Here is a 16,748-nt window from a genome sequence, read left to right as displayed (position 1 = left end):
ATTCCCCCTCTATCCCGCCTGAAACATCTAAATCCTGGAACGTTTAGCTGCCAATCCTGCCCTTCCCTCAACCAGGTCTCTGTAATGGCAACAAAATCATAGTTCCAAGTACTAATCCAAGCTCTAAGTTCATCTGCCTTACCCGTAATACTTCTTTGCATTAAAACATATGCTCTTCAGGCCACCAGACCCGCTGTGTTCAGCAACTTCTCCCTGTCTGCTCTGCCTCAGAGCCATACTGGCCCTATTCACTAGTTCTCCCTCAATGCTCTCACCTTCTGACCTATTGCTTCCGTGCCCATGCCCCTGCCATACTAGTGGAAGGTGAGTGGAGCTTCTTGTAGTTCTGGGAGAGAGAGAAAGGGATGAAATCAGAAGTAGGTGAACACAGTCAAGGACCCTGTAAACCATGGTGAGGGGCGGGGGGGGGGGGGGGGGGGGGGGGGGGCTGGAGGAGGTGAAGGAAAGGAAAGACATATTGGAAACACAAGTATATAATGTTGCATTCTCAGAATAGATGCTGTGGAGATGGAGAAACTTGGACAGTGGAATCGAGTCTTTACAGGAAGCAGTGTCAAGGTAATTTAAATTGTTGATAGCCTACTCTCAGAAATGGAGGCAAAGAAGTCAAGAAAGTACAGAAAAAGACAGAGATGAATCATGTGCTGGTATTGGAAAGGTGGATATTGGAAGCAAAGTCACAGATTTTTCAGTTCAGGGTGAGGGCAGGAAAAGGCACCGTTACAGGCCTGGTGTGAAAGTGACCAGTTGATAGTCTTTTTTGTGATATTGGTCAGGACACTCCAAGAACTCTCCTGCTCTGAAATAGTGTCTGTAGGATATTTAATTTTACCCGAGAGGGCAGACAGAGCCAAGTTTAATGTATGACGTGAAAGACAGCACCCCAGATCGTGCAGCAATCCCTCAGTACCACACTGGAGCCTCAGGCAAGACTTTTGCGCTCAAGTCCCAAAGTGGGACTGGAACCACAACCTTCTGACTCAGCGGCTAGCCGTCTACCACCTGGGCCATACTGACACTCCGAGAAAGATTACACTCAGCAAACATTCATTTTTACTCTGAGGTGTTTGGATTACTTGGCGGTTGGGGAGGAGGCTGCTGGTTAACTTAGCTAGTTGGTTTGTTGGCTAGTTTATGGTTTAGAATAACGGCAACAGGTTCAATTTCCATTCCAGCTGGGGTAGACTGCCAAGAAAAACAGCGCAGCATGAAGCATTGGCAGAGAATGAGGCAAGGACCTGCCTTTAGGCAGAGCACTCATTACCTACCCATAAAACCAATAATGGTTTGTATAACCTTGAATATAGGTTAATAGGTGACAGCCAAACAAAGGGTCGCAACAGTTCAGTAGTTGATTTCACAAATAAATGACAATTATAGTCAAGGTGTTCACAGTGTTGGTCAAGAAGTATTCAATGGAAATATATTTTTCTTTTTATTAATCAGCGTTGTCACAAAGGAGGTATCTGGTCATCTTAAAGACTCAATTACTACTTGGGAAATACAAGCCGTCAGTGTGTCATCACAGAAAGGTAAGTGATTTTCAGATTAGTCATTTTTGAAAAGTGCCTTTGTACGATGCGACTTGCTGTAAGCTTGTCGTAGTCATGTGACATCTGTTGTGATCCCTCTTGTCTAAAGACTTGAGAGCAGAAGCCATTTGAAGGGGTGGAATTCTCCCATTTTGAGACTAAGTGCCAGGGTGGGTAAGTGCCATGGTGAGGGTGGGAACACGGCCGGTGGGGAAATAGGCCAGATCTTCCTGTCCCAACCTCATTAATAATACATCCGGGCATTTCCGCCGTATTTCGTGGTGGGACAGGCCTGGATGGCACGTAGTCCACCTAGTGCCCGGGTGCCATATTGAAAAGGTATCCAACATCACTGACACAGTATTGAAGAAAGATGGTGGATCTCCTGCAAATGAAGATAGATCTCCAAGAGCACTCTGAGACTGGAAGTTGGACCATCTGAGAAAGAAGATGAAACTGCAGGAACATCCTGAGGTTGGAAGATGGACCACCTCCAGGACACCTCATGTAGAAACTCGACCTGTAGATGCACCCTGACTCACAACTGTGGTGTTTCAGGATTGTGGGCACCCTCCATCCTGAACTCAGGAGGCAGATCAAGACATTATTCAGATGAGTCCCGATATCTGCATGCTCGTTGTTCCAAATGTGTTTCACACTGGTGCGTTTTCCTGCTGGCTCCGCGGAGAATATGCCATCGGGGGCCGGTCGTTTATCTGCACCCAATTAACGGGATGCAAATGAGGTTCACACCGGCTTCTGCTGGGAAGTACGATCAACCATGACAGACATTAGTGGAATATCCCACTGTAAATTCACACCATTGTGAAACTGATTTCAGTGCCTCCTGCCATATTCTCTGTTTCAGTGGCAGACCTGGATGGCACCGTGCCTGCCATCAAACACTTTGGTGGGGGCTTGGGGAATGCAATCTTCGCAAAATTGCACAGAATATTGAATCAGGCAAGAAAAGCTGTGTGAAACTTGTTGGCTCCACAGCTGCCTTTTCTCAACTGATTAAATGGCACTTGGTGCAATTTCAGAGTGCTGGTGAGGATCACATACCCAGCTGGAGAGTCAGGGCCTAAACTAGCCAGCAATTCTGGGAAACTGAGATCACAGTGCCCTTTTTAATGTGCGCCCCAATCACAAAGTTAAATTTAAGGCCCCACCCTGCAACGGCATTGGCCCCCCCCCCACAGACATTGGTACTCCATCAAAGGTCATGTGGACTCCCCCGTCTCCTCCCACAATGGCCATGAGGACCCCCTGGTGGATAAGGGGAACACCCCCCATCACCCACACGCAGAAGGGGAATCTCCCCCCAACAGAGGAGGGTGAAACATTTTCCCACCTCCGCTAGAACCCCATGCACCCTGGCAGAACCCACTGGTCATCATGACTGGGTTTTGTTTTTAAAAACCAGTAGTGATTCATGCCAATGGTGCAGGAGGATATGCTGTGGCCCAGTAATTATATGTAAAATTATTACCATGGGTAGAAATTGGATCGAATACACCACTGGGGGGTTGGGGAGAGAGAGAGAGAGAGAGAGAGAGAGACCCACGCTAAAAATCTCAAGGTGAGATCTCACGAGTGCAAATCCCGTTTGTGGCCGCTCGTGAGATTTAGCGGCCTTTGCGGGATTTGCGTGTGGCTGCTAAATCGTGGCCAAGGTGTCAGGAATGTGCAGCTGAAATTGAGTTAGTTTTGATAGCTGCAAGAAATAGCAGAGAATAATTAAATCTGCAACTCTGTCCTTTACATTGGTCACTGGGTAAGTCAGTATGGCTTTGAATATTCAAGTACCATCTCCTGTGGAGATTTGAAAAGTAAATTGGAAATTCTTTCAGTCCCAATGACAAAACTATTAATTTGCCACAGAATTGAATGAGAAACCTGAACAAATAAGTGCAGCTAATCTTATCAGTGCTGGGGAAGAGTGCAGCCAGCTGTATCACATCTTGAACCATAGAACCCTACAGTGCACCCTAGAACTCATTGAAAAGCAAAAAAGCCAGTCCTGTGAAATTTTAGAGGTCTTGACAACCCACTTTGAGCCTTTACTAATTTGATTTATAAACGCTTCGTGTTCAACACCATTGTTGAGGAAGAGTAGGAGAATATTGTTTTGTGACTGCATAGGCGGGATTCTCCCGCAATTGGCCATGAGGACCCCCTGGTGGATAAGGGGAACAGCCCCCATCACCTACACGCAGAAGGGTCTCCCCCCAACAGAGGAGGGTGAAACATTTTCCCACCTCCGCTAGAACCCCATGCACCCTGGCAGAACCCACTGAACCCCCCCGGCGCCAAGAAGGGCGCGAACCACTCCGGCGTCGGGCCAAACGGAAGTTGCGGAATCCTCCACACTTCCGTGGGTTAGGCTGGCGCTGGAGGGGATGGCGCCGTGCCAACTGGCAGCGAAGGGCCGGCGCGAGTAGGCGCATGCGCAGAACCGTCGGCATGTTTCTGCACATGCGCAAGGGGGTTCTTCTCCCGGCGGCTATGGCGGAGCCCTACAGAGGCCGGCGCGGAAGGAAGGAGGCCCCGATCCCGGTCGCGGGCCAGGCCACCGTTCCCCCCCCCCCCCCCACCGGGGTCAGATCCCCCCCCGAGGACTCCACTAGACGGCCTACCAGCCAGGTCCCGCCGTGTGGGACCATGTCCATTTCACGCCGGCAGGACTGGCCAGGAACCGACAGCCACTTGGCCCACTGGGTCCAGAGAATTGCCGAGGGGTGGGGTGCAGCCAACGACCCCCGACCAGCGTGGCGTAAACCCCGCCCCCGTCCGAAAACCGGCGCCGGAGAATACGGCAGTCGGTGTGGCGGGGCGGGATTCACGCCGCCCCCCTGGGGATTCTCCAACCTGGCGGGGGGGGTCTGAGAATCCCGTCCGGCGGGGGGGGGGGGTCTGAGAATCCCGTCCCATGGATACATCTAGCTAATTTGCGTGAGTTTGAACAACTGTGGATGATCTGATCAGAGATAGAATTTTCTTAGAGGAGGTCCGCCTTGGAGAGTTGTTGGCCAATCAGATTGGCCGACAACTCTTCAGGCGCAACACTTTAGTGGACTGCAGGGAGCTGCTGGGAAATGGAGGCGAGGTACGTTGCAGGGAACGAAGGAGGCGGCTAGGTGGGTGGGGAAGGCCTGGGGGACCATGGGGGTTGTGAGTGTGGGGTGCTCAAGGGATATTCTGTGGGGGTGGACAATGGTTTGGACCCTAGGTCTAAAATCAATACTAGGTTGGAGTGGGCGTGATCCCAGGGGAATCCCGTCCTTACAATTTCACACTTGTGTGTGGCACCGAACCTTAAAAGGGAGCGTGTCTCCAGTCAGAAAGGGATTTCTGACCGAGTTCCCCTCCCCCGACTTCCCACCCGAGATGAAACTCAATTTCCGGTCTCTTTGCCTGGTCTGTCATCCACTTACCAACCTGAAAATAGACACTGAGCAGGAAAAATTCCTTACATGGGGTCAACTGGGGCAAGGATAGGCTTCCCGTCTGAGGCCCTGCAGCCTCCACCCCGCCCCGCCAGCCAAGCATTGGGGTAAGTGTGATCCCAGAGGGAATCTCATCGTTGCAATATCAAGTTTTTGTGTGGCACCTTATCGGATGCTTTTTGGAAATCAAAATATATTATGTCTAGTGGTTACCCTTTATCTAACCTTACGAGTTAAATCCTCAAGAAAGTCGAATAAATTTGTCGACAGAACTTTGCATTTTGATCTGTTGTAATAATAATAATAATAATAGCTTCATACTGTGCGTGCCCAAGTACATGGCTAATACTTCCTTCATATTAAATTCCAGCATTTTCCCAACAACTGATGTTCGGCTAACCAGCTGATAGTTCACTGTTTTCTATCTCTTTTTTTCTTGAAGTGTTGTAACATTTGCCAACTTCCAGTCTAATCGCCGTTCCCAAATCAAAGGAATTTTGGAAAAAAGAAAGCTATCGAAATGTGCAAAGGCTCTCAGTTTAGTTAATCAGCAACCAAAATGTATTGATTGGGGAACATACGAGACCTTGCACTATGCTGAAAGGCAGTTCAAGCCTTACAAGTACAAGACAATGGAGAAAAGGAAGAACTATTTCCAGAAGAGGAAAGGTGTAAGTATTGCTGAGGATAGCATGCAAAAGAAAAAGCAAATATGTCCAACTTGGGGAAACATTAACCTGACTGTAAGAAGCTGAACCATTTTGCAAGCAAGTGTTTTGCTGGAAAAGGAAAAAGCAAGCCAAAAAAAGATGGTTTCTTGAGCGATGATCCTGACATTTATCATCAGTTGCCATTGACAAATCTCATGGAATAAATGGTTTATGATTATTGGAATGAATGCTGTAGAAGGAGAACATCAAATTAATATGAAGTGTCAGATGGACACTGATGTAACTTGCAACATCATGAGCTTCGCAGACTCGTGTGAAGATGGTCAAGGTGGTGACACGAAAATGAAACCACCGAAGATTAAGTTGAGGCTATATGATGGGACAATGCTCACCCCAAGAGGACAAACAAAGCTGAGTGCTCAATGCAATGGGAAGAAAGAAGATTTGCAGTTCCTATTACTAGACATCAGCCAAAATCCACACATCTCAACAGAAACAAGCTTGATGCAATCAAAAGTACCCTTCTGTGTACCAGACGCAATGTTTTGCGTGGCACAAAGCTATTGACTGCTGAACAAATCCTAAAAAATGATAAGGGTGTTTTTGTGGATCTTCCTAGTAAATATAATCTTGCAGTAGATGAGAATGTGTGACCATCATCATCATCTTCTTCTTCTGAGGAGAGTTTCAGCTGCCCTGAGGTCCAGCTGGAAAGGCAAGATAGACCAGCCTGAAAATGTTGGAGTAATCAAAAAAGTGACAACCTCTAGACTGGACTAGCAGCATGGTAACCGTGAAGCAACTGGAAAACTGAGAGTGTGCAGAGATTCAAAGGACCTCAATAAAGCTTTGAAGAAATCTCATTGCCAATAATTGAAGACATTTTGCTGAAATCTGCCAAGTCAATCCTATATATGAAGAATGGATATTGGCAAGTGGAATTGAATGAAAAGGAAATTCCCTGACGAGCTTCTGGATACCATTTGGGAGATGCAGATGGTTGTGCATGCCATTTGATTATCACATATTGCCTGCATTGCCTGATACTCTTCCAGACCAGGGGCGAAATTCTCCGGAAACGGCGCGTTGTCCGCCGACTGGCGCCCAAAACAGCACAAATCAGTCGGGCATCGTGCCGCCCCAAAGGTGCGGAATGCTCCGCATCTTTGGGGGCCGAGCCCCAACCTTAAGGGGCTAGGTCGGCGCCGGATGAATTTCCACCCTGCCAGCTGGTGGAAAAGGCCTTTGGTGCCCCGCCAGCTGGCGCGGAAATGACATCTCCGGGCGGCGCATGCGCGGGAGCGTTAGTGGCCGCTGACGGCATTCCCGCGCATGCGCATTGGAGGGAGTCTCTTCTGCCTCCGCCATGGTGGAGACCGTGGCGAAGGCGGAAGGGAAAGAGTGCCCCGATGGCACAGGCCCGCCTGTGGGCCCCGATCGGTGGGCCCCGATCGCAGGCCAGGCCACTGTGGGGGCACCCCCCGGGGCCAGATCACCCCGCGCCCCCCCCAGGACCCCGGAGCCCCCCGCGCCGCCTTGTCCCGCCGGTAAGGTAGGTGGTTTAATCTACGCCGGCGGGACAGGCATTTTAGCGGCGGGACTTCGGCCTATCCAGGCCGGAGAATCGCAGGGGGGGCCTGCCAACCGCCGCAGCGCGATTCCTGCCCCCACCGAATATCCGGTGCCGGAGACTTCGGCAACCGGCGGGGGCGGGATTTACGCCAGCCCCCGGCGATTCTCCGACCCGGTGGGGGATCGGAGAATCTCGCCCCAGAAGTGCGAATAATCTTCCAGGAGTTGAAGCAATTATGGATGATATGGCAGTCTATGGATGTGGAGATACATTGGAAGAGGCCATCGGAAGAGGCCATCACAGACTATGATCAGAAACTAGTGAGGCTTCTGGTGGCGGATCACCAGATGAACCTGAAGCTGAATAAGATGTAACTGCAACTGAAAATTATTGAAGTAAACTACATCGGTCATATACAGACAGCGAAAGGAGTTTGCCCTGATAAGGTGAGAGCAGTAGCAGAGATACAGCAATCATTAGATGTGAAGGCGTTACAATGAACATTGTTTATGAACTACCTAGCAAAGTTCTTGCTTAATTTGTCATCGGAGAGTGAACGTCTATGCATGTTCACTGCAAAAGATGTTCAATGGTATTGCAAGCAAAGAACAAAGAAGCAGCTTTCACTCACATCAAACATCTAGGGATCAACACCAGTGTTGAGGTGCTATGATGTTAACGATGAGGTCTCCCTGAAGTGTGATGCCAGTAAGATAGGAGCACCCCTCATGCAGCAAAAACAACCAGTTGCATTTGCTTTCATATTAATGTAAAATGCTCAGATTGAGAAAGTAATCCTGGGCACTGACTTTACTTGTGAGCATTTTAATCAGCACCTATTTGAAAGAGACAAAGTGATGGGTAAGGTCTGACCACAAACCATGTCAAAGCATCTTTTTCAAACCACTTTTATCTGTTCTAAAGTGTGTTCAAATGATGCTACTTTGTTTGCAGAGATACCATTTGGAAGCGAATCACTGCCACTATTGCTGTCAAAAGTCAATGATGTGAGCTCAGAGTGTGAAATTGTCTGGATTTGATGAGCAGCAACATCATGATATGTTGATCAACCCGGCACAGAGATTGAGAGCTGGATTCTCCATCCCGGGACGCCCGGAATGCGTTCCCCGATGGGACGGAGAATCGGGCGTCGGGGCAAAATTGGGATTGGCGCGGGTGCTGACCCACTTGCATCCATTTAGTGGGCCCGGCGCCCTGTGCTCTGCCCACTTGTGATTCTCTGGTCCCCCGTGGTGAGGAATCATGTGCACGCGGTTCATTTGTGGTCTCTACTCTCGTGGCCCTGATGTGGTGGACCTTTCAGTGGGCCAAGGGTGCAACCGTTGCCCCCCTGACCCACCAGAGGTCCACCATGCCAGGGCCAAGATGATAGAAACCATCTGAGCCCCACCAACACTGCAAATTGGCCCCTCCTCACCCCCACTCACACACTGCACAGCAGCCCTCATCCCCCGGATTGCGTGTGTTCCCCCCACCCTTAAGTGTGGGTGTTGCCCGACCTGCCTCCCCCACCCTCCGGAATCATGTAAAAGGAAGGTCTCCCATAGTGAACCCAGAGATAGAGAGACCCCGTAGAGACCCTCTGATTAAAAGGACCCCCCCTCCCCCCGGGATCCGTTGACCAAGGGACCCTCCCCGGGATCCGTTGGCCAAGGGACCCCCCCCCCAAAAAGAGACCTCTGTCTGAAAACTAGAGAGCAGTCCAGACAAGGGCCGTAGGAAGCATTATAGCTGTAGTACTTACCTTGTAGATCCACGTGTACATTCCTCTAAGGAGAGCAGCAGTGCCAGTGTCTGTGCCCTAGGCATTTGACATCTTCACCCATGGCTGATACTGTCCTGCCCAAGGTCTCCACTGCAGACGCCACCCGTGTGGTGTGGGCCTGGGTAGCATGCATGGTCGGCACTGCCTCCTGCCCCTGCATGTGGTTGGATTCCTCGAACTGCACCTGCTCACAACCCATCATGTAGTCCCCGGCATCTCCAGCATTGATGGGACCGCTCGTTCCAGAAACCGGCTGTTGGCCTATGTGTGCAGGGCATCTGGCCATGGCGGGAGGTATGGGTGTTGGGAGGTGGTGCGTGCGGATTGCCGGTGGGTGGGGTTCAATCGCCCTCTTGAGGCGGGGTGGGGAGATGGTGCTACGGGTGTGTGGGGCGGGGGTTGGTGCTGGAAGCATGATGGCTGGAGGGTGGAAGTGGCACACCATGGTTGGCGCTGCCTAACGGTTTTCTTGGTGGGGGCTGCATGGGGGTGGGGCGTGCGTTGTGGGATTGGGGGTTGGTGTCAGTGACACGGTGGTACAGACTCACCCTGGCTGCCCTGAGGAGGTCATGCAACCTCTTCCTGCACTACTGGCCGGTCCTGGCACTGGGACTCACAGCGCTCAGAGTCTCTGCCACCTGAGCCCAGGCCTGGGTGACATCTGCGGGTGGCAACCTTCTTCCCACCCCGGGGAACAGGGTATCCTGACTCTCCTCCACGGCATCCAGTAGCGCCTGCAGCTCAGACCAGCGAACCTCAGTGCCTCTATTCAGGCTGGCATCTTCTTGGCTAGAATGAGAGTGTGAGGGGAGTGGAGTGCTTATATGCGGCTGCAGCTTGTCAGGCTCTCGAGTGCCCACCCTGACCCCCGGCGAATCACACGCCAGCATTCATTGAAATTGCACTAGTTCCAGGTGGTGTTGGTGCTAGCCCATTAGGATGTCCCGGATTGCTCCAGGACCAGAGCCGCTTTCAGGGCCGTAGAACTCATGCGATTCAGACCCGGCATCAGCGCTTCATCTCTGAAACTAAGAATTCCACCCATAGTATCCCAAATGGAGAATGAATGAATCTGACAGGCAGACACCTTGCTCAGATCATCACCATCGCCTCCTGTTCCTGAAGTGACGTGACCAGAATTATATTCAATATTCTAGTTGTAGCCTTACCAGGGGTGAAATTCTCCCCCAACGGCGCGATGTCCCGCCGACTGGCGCCAAACACGGCGCCAATCAGACGGGCATCGCGCCGGCCCAAAGGTGCGGAATGCTCCGCATCTTTGGCGGCCAAGCCCCCAACATTGAGGGGCTAGGCCGACGCCGGAGGGATTTCCGCCCCGCCAGCTGGCGGAAATGGCGTTTGTTGCCCCGCCAGCTGGCGCGGGAAATGCGGCGCATGCGCGGGAGCGTCAGCGGCCGCTGCCAGTTTCCCGCGCATGCGCAGTGGGGAGAGTCTCTTCCGCCTCCGCCATGGTGGAGGCCGTAGCGGAGGCGGAAGGGAAAGAGTGCCCCCACGGCACAGGCCCGCCCGCGGATCGGTGGGCCCCGATCGCGGGCCAGGCCACCGTGGGGGGCACCCCCCGGGGTCAGATCGCCCTGCACCCCCCCCAGGACCCCGGAGCCCGCCCATGCCGCCTGGTCCCGCTGGTAAATACCAGGTTTGATTTACGCCGGCGGGACAGGCAATTTATCGTCGGGACTTTGGCCCATCCGGGCCGGAGAATTCAGCGGGGGGTCCCGCCAACCGGCGCGGCCCGATTCGCGCCCCTGCCCAATCTCCGGTGCCGGAGACTTCGGCGGGGGCGGGATTCACGGCGGCCAACGGAATGACGCCCCAGATCTTTATACAGGTTCAACGTAACTTCTCTACTTTTGGACAGTGACCCAGATCTAGCGGCACCGTTAGCTGTAAGTGCAAATCCCGTAATGGCCACTAAATCCCCAGTGAGGGCGTGAATCCGATTATTGAACCCGATTGATGCCGTAACGTTAGCACACAAGGTATCTTACCTCCGGTGGCGAGCCATCACATCGATGTGAATCACTGCTGGTTTTCAAAAAAGAAAACCAGTCATGATGACCACGCTGGGGATGCAGAGGTGCCTGTAGGCCCTGGGGGTTGAGGGACGTGCTTGGGATTGCATGGGAACATGCAGAGAGTTATTCTCCTCCATCAGGGGGGGGCTTTCCCTTCTGAGTGTTGGGGAGGGAGTGTTCCCCTTCAGTGTGTGGGAGTTGGGTGTATTCCTTATTCCACTGGGGCTCCGATGTCTGCAGGGAGTGAGGGGGGGGGGGGGTTTGGGCCCGATGTTCAATGGAGGCAGGGGGTTGGTGGAGGAGTCCTTACGTTTACCGTTGAGATCAAGGACACCCTTATCTCAGATTCCTGGTGCTGCCATCATGTTCAGGTCCCACCCCTCCAGCTGACTCTGGGATTCTTGCCAGCACCCTGAAGTTGCACAGCGTGCCGTTTAATCAGGCATGAAAACGCGGCTGTGAAAGCAGCAAGTTTCACATAGAGTAGCTTTTCTTGTCTCATCAACTTTGGGAAGATTGCACCCAATATCTCTATTTATGAAGTCTGATATGATTGGCTACCTACTCTCTCAATAACTCCTGCCACCATCAAAAACCTATGAACATGAACCTGTAGGCCCTTTGCCCCAGTCCACTTGTTAGAACTGTTCCTGTCAGTCCATATTTTTCCAAAATGCATTAATTCACACTTCTCTGTATTAAATTCTATTTGTTACTGTCTGACCATTGTGTGAGCCTATATATTTCCTGTTGTAGCTGATTGAGAATATCTTCACTGTCAGCCACACATCCAATTATGGTATAATTGGAAAATTTTGAAATTTGACCTGGTTTTCTTTTATCCATGTCAGAAAAATGCAGTGGCCATAGTATTGAAACTCAGGGAACATTACTGTCTACTATCCTTCAGTCTGAAACACAACCATTTAAGACTTGCTGTTGTCTGCTCTTAAGCCAATTCTTTTTCTTTTCCACACAGACACTGACCTTTCAATTCTGAGCCTCAACTTTATTCACCAAACTTTTATGTGGTAACTTTCTTAAAATCCATACAGACAATATCTATTGCTTACCCTTCATGAAAGTTCTCTATTTATCAAAACATTGATGCACGATCTGCCTTTTTCAAATTTGTGCAGGCTCTCCTTAATTAACTCAAATCTCTCCAAGTGCGTTTTGACCTTTCCTCTTTGGTTATTGTTTTGAAAACCTTTATCTACCAATGTTGTTAAACTGATTAATAATTACAAGGAACATGTGTAACCTTTCTTGAATGTATGATATTTGCCACTCTCCAATCCCTTAGCATCGCTCCCTTGCCATTTTCTTATCATTCAGAGCTTTCAGCTTCCTCCACTCCCTTTAGCAAATGGGTGCAAGACATCTGGACCAGTTTATTCACTGTGAGCATTGCTATCCTTTGCAGCACACTATCCAGTTCCTCCAATATTTGACCAGCATCCACTTTTTTTTAGGAAACAGCAAAACAAAGTACTCATGAAGTATTCTAGCCTTGCGCCTCTAAGCTTATATCACCCTCTTTGTCCCTAATAGGTCTTACCCAACCTCTTGCAGCTGCTTGCTTTTTACATACCTGTGGAAGATTTTGGTTTCTCTTGTTAACTGCAACTCTATTCTAATATCCCTCTTTGTCAGACCAATTTTGATCTTCACCTTATTACGATCCCAGACCCGACCCCAACAGTGGCTGGGAAGCTGGACCGAAAGCCCAATATTTTAGTTTATTTGTAGGACTGTGGAAAGCATGATTCGCTCCAGGAATGATTCCATGAAAAAATTAGGGCTTTGGTATTTCTAAAACAAGAGCTTATTATCAATACAATATTAACTTTTTAACTTCACACACTGAAAATAATAGCGTACAAATTACCCCTTAAACACTACTTCTCAATTTCCCATTAAACAACAAGAAAAAAAACGTACAGCTCTCAATCTAACTTACTGTGGGAAAATTGTGGACTCAGCGTCAGACAGATAAGAATTCACGCACCCCCTCTTCAAAGTTCCTCCAGAAAACTAATTCTCTACAGCTTTTCAAAATGTCTCTTAGCATTCCCTGGCTCCACCCAGCAATGACCTCATCTCCCCAAGCTGAAAAATAAATGGGGCTGCATTCTCCATTTTTGAGACTCTGTCTGGAGGATGTGTCTGGTTTTATGACAAATAAGGTGGTGCTGACCTGTGAGGGGCTAGCAGCCATGCCACGTAAAACGGATGACCTTCCCAATATAAACGCCTGTAGAATTGCCGGGTCCGTGGCCGCGGATGTGCATGGCGACAACCTGCAGTGGTCGCGCCATACAACATGGCGCCGGCCACGGGCGGTCCCGACCTGCCAAATAGTGCCCCCCTGGAAACCACCAGACCACCTCCTACCAGTCCCCCCCGCCCCCAGCCCTCGGTGAAGCCCCCCCCCCCCCCCCCGGCCAGCAGCACAGCTCCTGCCCGACTGTAGTGGCGCTGGACACAGTCTGCAGCCACCACGCCGGATTCACAAATTCACACATGCCCCGTGCTGTCGGGATCTCAGCTCATCGGGGGCGGGGCATCAGGGGAGGGCCTTCAGGTAACGTCCTGAGGCTGTCCCAACGGCGTGCAGCGTACTCCTTGAGGTCGTCATTTTGGAGGGGGCGGAGCATCTGAAAACAGGCGCCGCCCCAAATTGGTCGTAAACAGTGATTCTCTGCTCAATCGCCGATTACGATCTCGGCGTTGGGTAATGGAGAATCCCACAACTTGGGCGTCATTCTCCGACCCCCCAGCGGGTCGGCGAATGGCAGTTGGCCGCCGTGAATCCCGCCCCCGCCGGTTGCCGAAGTCTCTGGAGGGAGAAAAGTCGGCGGGCCGTTAATGGCGCCGCTGACTTCGGAGAATGGCACGGGTCTGCGCAAGGCAGCCGATTTTCGGCCTGCCGATGTTCTCCCTTCCGGATGGGCCGAAGTCCCGTCGACGTGATGACCGTTCACGTCGACGTCAATCAAACCTCCTTTTCATCGACGTGACCCTGTGCTCCAGGGTCACGCCGACCAGCGTGGAGGTGAGTGACGGCCTGGGGGGTTGGCTCTGGGCAGGCGATGGCATGGCCGCAGTCTAAATGTGTGGGGAGAGGTGTGTCTCGGGTTGTGTGTGTGTGTGTGCGGTGGAGGGGGTGGTTAGAGTGTGCTGGGCTCCGGGGGAGTGCCGGGAGGAGGGTCCGTGCCGGGGAGGAGGATGGGGGGGGCCGTGCCGGGGAGGAGGTTGGGGGGGTCCGTGCCGGGGAGGGGGATGGGGGGGGGGTCCGTGCCGGGGAGGAGGTTGGCGTCCGTGCCGGGGAGGAGGTTAGGGTCCGTGCCGGGGAGGAGGATGGGGGGGGGTCCGTGCCGGGGAGAAGGATGGGGGGGGGTCCGTGCCGGGGAGGAGGATGGGGGGGGGTCCGTGCCGGGTAGGAAGATGGGGGGGTCCGTGCCGGGGAGGAGGTTGGGGGGGGTGGGTCCGTGCCGGGGAGGGGGATGGGGGGTCCGTGCCGGGGAGGAGGTTGGGGGGGGGGGGTCCGTGCCGGGGAGGAGGTTGGGGGGGGGGGGGTCCGTGCCGGGGAGGGGGATGGGGGGTCCGTGCCAGGGAGGAGGTTGGGGGGGGGGTGGGTCCGTGCCGGGGAGGGGGATGGGGGGTCCGTGCCGGGGAGGAGGTTGGGGGGGGGGGGTCCGTGCCGGGGAGGAGGTTGGGGGGGGGGGTCCGTGCCGGGGAGGGGGATGGGGGGTCCGTGCCGGGGAGGAGGTTGGGGGGGGGGTCCGTGCCAGGGAGGAGGTTGGGGTCCGTGCCGGGGAGAAGGTTGGGGGGGGGGGGGGGTCCGTGCCGGGGAGGGGGATGGGGGGGTCCGTGCCGGAGAAGAGGTTGGGGGGGGGGGTCCGTGCCGGGGAGGGGGATGGGGGGTCCGTGCCGGGGAGGGGGATGGGGTCCGTGCCGGGGAGAAGGTTGGGGTCCGTGCCGGGGAGGAGGTTGGGGGGGTCCGTGCCGGGGAGGGGGATGGGGGGGGGGGGTCCGAGGCGGGGAGGGGGATGGGGGGTCCGCGCCGGGCTGCAGGTTGGGGGTGTCCGTGCCGGGGAGGGGGGGTGCGAGGGCAAGTGAGTTGGTCCACCTGGCCAGGTGCCAGCCTCCAACAGTTGGACCCATGCGGTCCATGCCACCTGGCTGGGGGGAAGGAGGGGATATGGGCAATGACGACATGTCGTCGTTCCCCCCCACCCCCCGTCCCCCCAACCAGGCCGTCATGTTTTCCGATCATCCAGCGATGTTGGCCGCCGTGGCGGCAGCCGCTAATGTCCATGTTGCCCTGGATGAGGAGGAGGAGCGTGCCAGAGAGGCGGCGCAGGCTGCCGCAGAGGGGCAGGCGGCAGCCGCCCAGGCTGGAGGGACACCTGACCAACAGGACGAGGAGGGGGAGGAGGGCGTCGCGGCCCCATGGCAACGGAGGCACCCGAGGGTGCCCCGTGTGTACCGGCCCCGGCAGTCATACCAGGACCTAACGAACCGGGAATGCAGGAGGAGACTCCGGATGAGGCGGGAAACCGTGGCGCACATCTGCCACCTGCTGGCACACCTGTCACCGCATGGCACTGGGGGGGACACCGTCTCCCCGTGTCCGTCAAGGTTACGTTGGCCCTGAACCTTTATGCAACGGGGTCATTCCAGGCACCGAGTGGGGACCTGTCCGGCATATCGCAGACATCGGTGCATCGGTGCATCCGGGCAGTGACAGATGCCCTAAATGCCATGGCGCGCCGCTACATCTGCTTCCCTGTGGACCGGGCCAGCCAAGATGCCTGGGCCGTGGGCTTCTCTGCCGTGGCCGGGTTCCCCATGGTCCAGGGCTCGATTGATGGGATGCACGTCGCCGTGCGGCCACCTGCAGATAACAGGGCCGTGTTCACCAATAGGAAGGGGACCTATTCGATGAAAGTACAGGTGGTCTGCGACCACCGCATGATGATCCTGCAAGTCTGTGCCCATTACCCAGGCAGTGTACACGACTCATACGTGTTGTCGCGGTCATCCATCCCCAGCATGTACAAGGGACGCCATCCCCGGCTGAGGGGCTGGTTGCTGGGCGACAGGGGCTACCCATTGCGATCGTGGCTAATGACGCCTATACGGAGGCCACGCAATGAGGCGGAGAACCGCTACAATGATGCCCATGTAGCGACAAGGGGAGTGAGAGAGAGGTGCTTTGGCGTGCTGAAGATGCATTTCAGGTGCCTGGACCTCTCTGGGGGCGCCCCCCAGTATCGGTCAGATAGGGTCGGCCGCATCATTGTAGTGTGCTGCGTCCTGCACAACATAGCCCAACAGAGGGGCAATGTGCCGCAGGCAGAGGAGGGCGGAGTGGAGGAGCAGCAGGAAGAGGCGCAGTCCTCGCCAGATGAGGGGGATGGGGGTAATGGTCAGGGCAGACGGGGTAGACAGAGGCGGGTGGCTGTCCACCGTTACCGGCTGGCCCAGCGGGCACGGGACAGACTGATAGCCGCCCGCTTCACTGACTAGATGGGCGTGGGAATCGGGTAGTATGGCCACAGACCGCACACCATGGCAACAGCCGACCACCCACACCCCACACCCATCCACCCACCCAGCACCCTCACCCCCCTCCCCAACCCCACCCACCCCACCCGCATGCACACCACCT

The 16,748-nt window shown here is 53.8% G+C and overlaps 1 protein-coding gene across 1 annotated transcript in view; it reads left to right on the top strand.

The window, feature by feature from the left end:
* The window catches only part of LOC140403226 (complement C3-like), a 466,462-nt gene that overhangs the window by 204,137 nt on the left and 245,577 nt on the right, over positions 1–16,748 (top strand). Inside the window, exon 19 of the mRNA XM_072490983.1 lies at positions 1,468–1,553. Coding sequence (XP_072347084.1) covers positions 1,468–1,553 — 86 coding nt within the window. The remainder of the gene's footprint in view (positions 1–1,467; positions 1,554–16,748) is intronic.

The sequence above is a fragment of the Scyliorhinus torazame genome, chromosome 27 (genome assembly GCF_047496885.1).
Source record: "Scyliorhinus torazame isolate Kashiwa2021f chromosome 27, sScyTor2.1, whole genome shotgun sequence".
In the NCBI taxonomy this organism is placed as follows: Eukaryota; Metazoa; Chordata; class Chondrichthyes; order Carcharhiniformes; family Scyliorhinidae; genus Scyliorhinus; species Scyliorhinus torazame.
Note: the sequence above shows the minus strand (reverse complement) of the source record. Positions and strands in the feature narration are given on the sequence as shown.